This window comes from Phyllostomus hastatus, unplaced genomic scaffold, assembly GCF_019186645.2.
Source record: "Phyllostomus hastatus isolate PE091 unplaced genomic scaffold, TTU_PhHast_1.1 phas_scaffold_501, whole genome shotgun sequence".
In the NCBI taxonomy this organism is placed as follows: domain Eukaryota; kingdom Metazoa; phylum Chordata; class Mammalia; order Chiroptera; family Phyllostomidae; genus Phyllostomus; species Phyllostomus hastatus.
This window is the reverse complement of record NW_025334033.1, coordinates 36,289-40,604: the sequence shown is the minus strand read 5'-3', so window position 1 is coordinate 40,604 and position 4,316 is coordinate 36,289. Positions and strand designations below refer to the sequence as shown.

The 4,316-nt window shown below is 40.4% G+C and overlaps 1 protein-coding gene across 1 annotated transcript; it reads right to left on the bottom strand.

Annotated features, from left to right (window-relative positions):
• Positions 1–2,538: 2,538 nt before the first annotated feature.
• LOC123808818 (olfactory receptor 4E1-like) lies at positions 2,539–3,487 on the bottom strand. Its single transcript, XM_045823677.1, is given in 2 exon segments — positions 2,539–3,090; positions 3,092–3,487. Coding segments are annotated over 2 exon segments (948 nt in total).
• Positions 3,488–4,316: the final 829 nt, after the last annotated feature.

Below are 4,316 nucleotides of genomic sequence, written 5' to 3'. Positions count from 1 at the left end.
AATAACTGGAATACTTTCATTAGAACATAAGTTGCATCATGCCTTTTGTGTACTTAAACCAGTCTAGTGGCTTCCAAGTGTACTGAAACAGATTCTAAACTCCTTGAGAGGACACGAGAGTGTATTTATACCTCTCCAGTATCATCTCTCACCATTCTCTGCCTCACAGTCTAAGCTGTAACCACAATGGTCTACAATTTCTGGAACCAAGCCAAGGTCTTTCAGAGCATAGGTCTTCACACCCACGATGTCCTCTACTTAGAATGTTCATCATCTCTCTTTTCTTATGGTTAGCTCCTTTTCATCTTTCAGACCTTAGTTTAAAGGTCATTTCCTCAGAGAGGTGCTTCCTGACCACCCCCTGTAAAGAAAATCTCTCCTCTAACTGTCTAACTGCATCCTGCTCTCTCCTTTCTCAGCATTTGTCACCACCTGTAATTAAAATTTATTTATATGTTTGTTTTCTATTTTTATGAGACTCTAAACCACAGGAAGGAGGAACTATATGTATGTTTTATTTATGTCTATAAGCCTAGTAGTTAGCACATATTAGATGATCAGTGAATATTTGTCAAATGAAGGAATAATAAGACAACCCTACTTCATTACCCTGATAGCAGACTTTTCGTGGACACTTGAGGATATCAATAATTTCGGTGGTTCAAAGTGTTTTTTTCAAAGTCACCAAAGTCATATGCAAACTCACTTTGTCTGATTTACTGGTGTTTGCTATGCTGTTTAGGAAAGCTTCTGAATGACTGGTGTGGGCAAATGGTGTCTAGAAATCTGAAGGTATCCTTAGACTTTAGTTATTGCCCTAAGACAAAAGCAGGGAAAGACAGCACAGTATAATGAAAGTAGCATGAGTTTGTGATGATACACTTAGGCTAACATCCTGCTTCCATCATGTCCTACCTGGTGACCTTGAACATGCTATTAGTTTCTCTGAGCTGTAATTTCTTCTTGTGTAAATAAGTGTAATACCTACCTCACAGGGTAGTTGTGAGATTGAAGTAAATGCAGAGTGCCTACAAAAATTTCCAGTATATGAAAGATATTAAAAATCATAGTTTTGATATGATTATCAAATATTGGGCCAGGACATAATGTTATAATGACTGTCACACACAGTTATGTGTCATTTAACAATGGGGATACATTCTGAAAAAATTTATTGTTAGGTGATTTCACCATGCAAACATCACAGGGTGCACTTATACAAACATGAATGGTGTAACCTCCTTACACATCTTGGCTCTGTGGTACAGTGTATTGCTCCCAGACTACAAACCTGTACAGCAGGTTATAGTGCTGACTACTATAAACACTGTGGTATTTTTGTATCTAAACATGGAAAGGGTACAGTAAAATATGGTTAAAAGATGAAAGTATGGTATAACTGTATCAGGCACTTGCCCACGAATGGAGCTTGCAGGACTAGAAGTTATTCTGTGTGAGTCAATAAGTGAGTGGTGTGTGAAAGTGAAGCACATTACTGCACTTCTGTAGATTTTATTAACACTGTCCCATAAGTCTCCACTGCTTCCTTCTCAAAGGGTCTGAAATTGAACATTAAAGCTGTCCATTCTGCTCCATGAACAGGGATGTGGGCCAGATTGGAAATACTGAGAAGAAACTGTCTGGATAAAGCATAGATCACCATAACAACAGTCTCTGTTGGGAGAGAGTGAAAGGTGGCCTGGAGATCACTAGGACTAAGAAATCAAGATGGAGAGATAAAGGAACACAGGGACTGACATGGCAGTGTGATTTTGACTATTACAGGTTGGTGGAGGGTCATGTTAAGGAACTCTGTGGTATTCATAAAAAAAGAGGGTGTTTAACATGGAGAGGCTGTAGAACTGAGGATTCAGTTTTTTGACTCTGGAAATTTGCTTTTTGTTACTTTGACCCTATCTGGCACAAAAGGCTCTTTCTGACATTGACTTGATGAAAGAAATAAAATTAGTAGATTCTTTACGTGATTACAACCTAAAAATATTTCTGAAGTCTGGGACAGGCTGGCTGCACACTACCACAGAAGCTTTCACTAAAGTGGCAGTGATGCTTGACACTTGTTAAGGTATCTCCCATGGACCTGTGTCTTGTACAGGACCTGAGGTCCTCAATGAAGACTCCACACAATGTGCTCTGAAGACCATCAAGCTGACTCTGGGGGGCTATAGTGCCCTCTGAATGTTTAGTGCTGGGGGGACAGCCCCTCTGTGCTGAACCAGGCCAGTGGCTGACTGACTGGGATGTAATCTGTGCTCTCAAAAGTAAGGTGCTGTGAGTGAGGGAATCTATTACCGAACCCCACAGTATTGCTTCCATCAGAGAAAAAAAATCTTCCTGAACCACATACCTTCCGTTTCTTAGAGGAAATTATAATCTTATGGAACCACTGTTGTGTATGCAGTCTGTCATTAACCCAAGGGTTGCTATGTGGCACATGACTGGTCAATATGGTAAGTACCTTATATTTAGTAAGGTATTTCTTTATCTGAAACACAAAGCATACTATTGGCATAGCCATTTTTATTTTGTTTCTTTCCTCTCCTTCCTACACATTAACTTGTTCAAAGCATTCTTCATGTCTGTATTCCTTAGGGTATAGATGATGGGATTCAGCAGGGGGGTGACAGCAGTGAAAAACATAGAGAACACCTTGTCCTCCCGGAGGCTGATGGACGGACGAGAATAAATGAAGATGCAATGTCCCAGGAACAGTGTGACTACGGTGAGGTGGGCTGCACAGGTAGATAGGGCTTTCCACCTGCCCTTGTGGACCTGCTGCCTCAGACTCACCAGGATGACAGTGTAGGACACCACGAGAACCACAAAACAGACCACAGAAATAAGCCCACTGTTGGAGATGATGAGAATCTCAATGATGTGTGTATCAGTGCAGGCCAGTTTGACCACCTGAGGTACATCACAGAAGAAGTTGTCAATCTCATCAGGACCACAGTAGGGCAGCCTGATGGTGAGGGAGGTCAGGGCAATGGAGTGAATGGTCCCCCCTGTCCAGATGGTCACAGCCAGTAGCACACATACTTTCCAGTTTATCACTGTCATGTACTGCAGGGGGTTTGCAGATGGCCACATAGCGATCATAGGCCATGACAGTGAGGAGAAAGATCTCTGTGCAGGCAAATAGGTGTAGGAAGAACATTTGAGTTACACAGGCATCAAAGGAAATGAGCTTCTCCTCTGACCAGGTATCTATCAGCATCTTGGGGACAGTGACCGTGGAGTGGCAGACGTCAATAAAGGACAGGTTGCTGAGGAAGAAATACATGGGGGTATGGAGCCGGCGGTCATAGGTAATAGTTATGACAATGAGGATGTTCCCAATCAGTGTCAGGACATAGAGAATGAGGACCATGACAAACACGGCCACCTGCACCTTTCGATTTACAGATAAACCTTGAAGCTTAAAATATGTCACTAAAGTACTTTGATTGAGCAGGCCAGCCTCTTGCATTTTCTTTGTTGGATACTCCTGTCAAGAATTAGAAAAAAACAAAACAGATCTGAATTAATTATTTGGTCACTTAATTTCTTCTATGCCCATGACTTTCCTCTGCATCTAGAATTTATGGTAAAATATTTTATTTTAAATAAAATATTCAGCATCTTAAATCATGCTGGACATATAGTAAGTGCTAAGTGTACACTCTTTTGGAATAACAGAATAGAGAATCTTGGTTTACAAAGAGATGTAAAGCAACCTTCGGTAGGAAGACAAAAAACAAGTTATTTCTCCTTCATTACTGTAATATATCAGTGCTTGGATTTAAGTTACAGAGTTTTACAGGAGAAGAAATTAAAATTCTCTTTACTTCAAGTAAGCAATTTGTCAAAGGTCACATCAATACTTGCCTTGAACACAATTTTTCTTTACAGTTCTGTGACTGCATTTTCTACTAACCCAAATTACTTGCTACACTTTTGGCTCTGTCATGATGCCCTGAGACAGTAATTACAGTGATCTAGTTTTCAGAAGACACAAGTTTTTCACCAAGCTACTGGCCAACTGGCAATGTGGCTTGTTATTTTTAAAACAATTCTTTAGAGGAACATAGATAAAATCCTGGAAACCTTGAAAAGTCTGGAGAGGGTGAGGAAGGCTTGCTTTTCCTCCACCCTTCAGATGAAGATTGACTTGCTCATTCTTAAGCTGGAGGTCAATGTTCAGGTCTAATAGCTTCACTGTCTTGAGTATATTATCCTTAGATCTTCTAGAAATCTAGTTCTGTTGCCTGGCCACAAGTGAAACAAAAGTAGTTGTTTTATTTTCTTTTACATTAGTC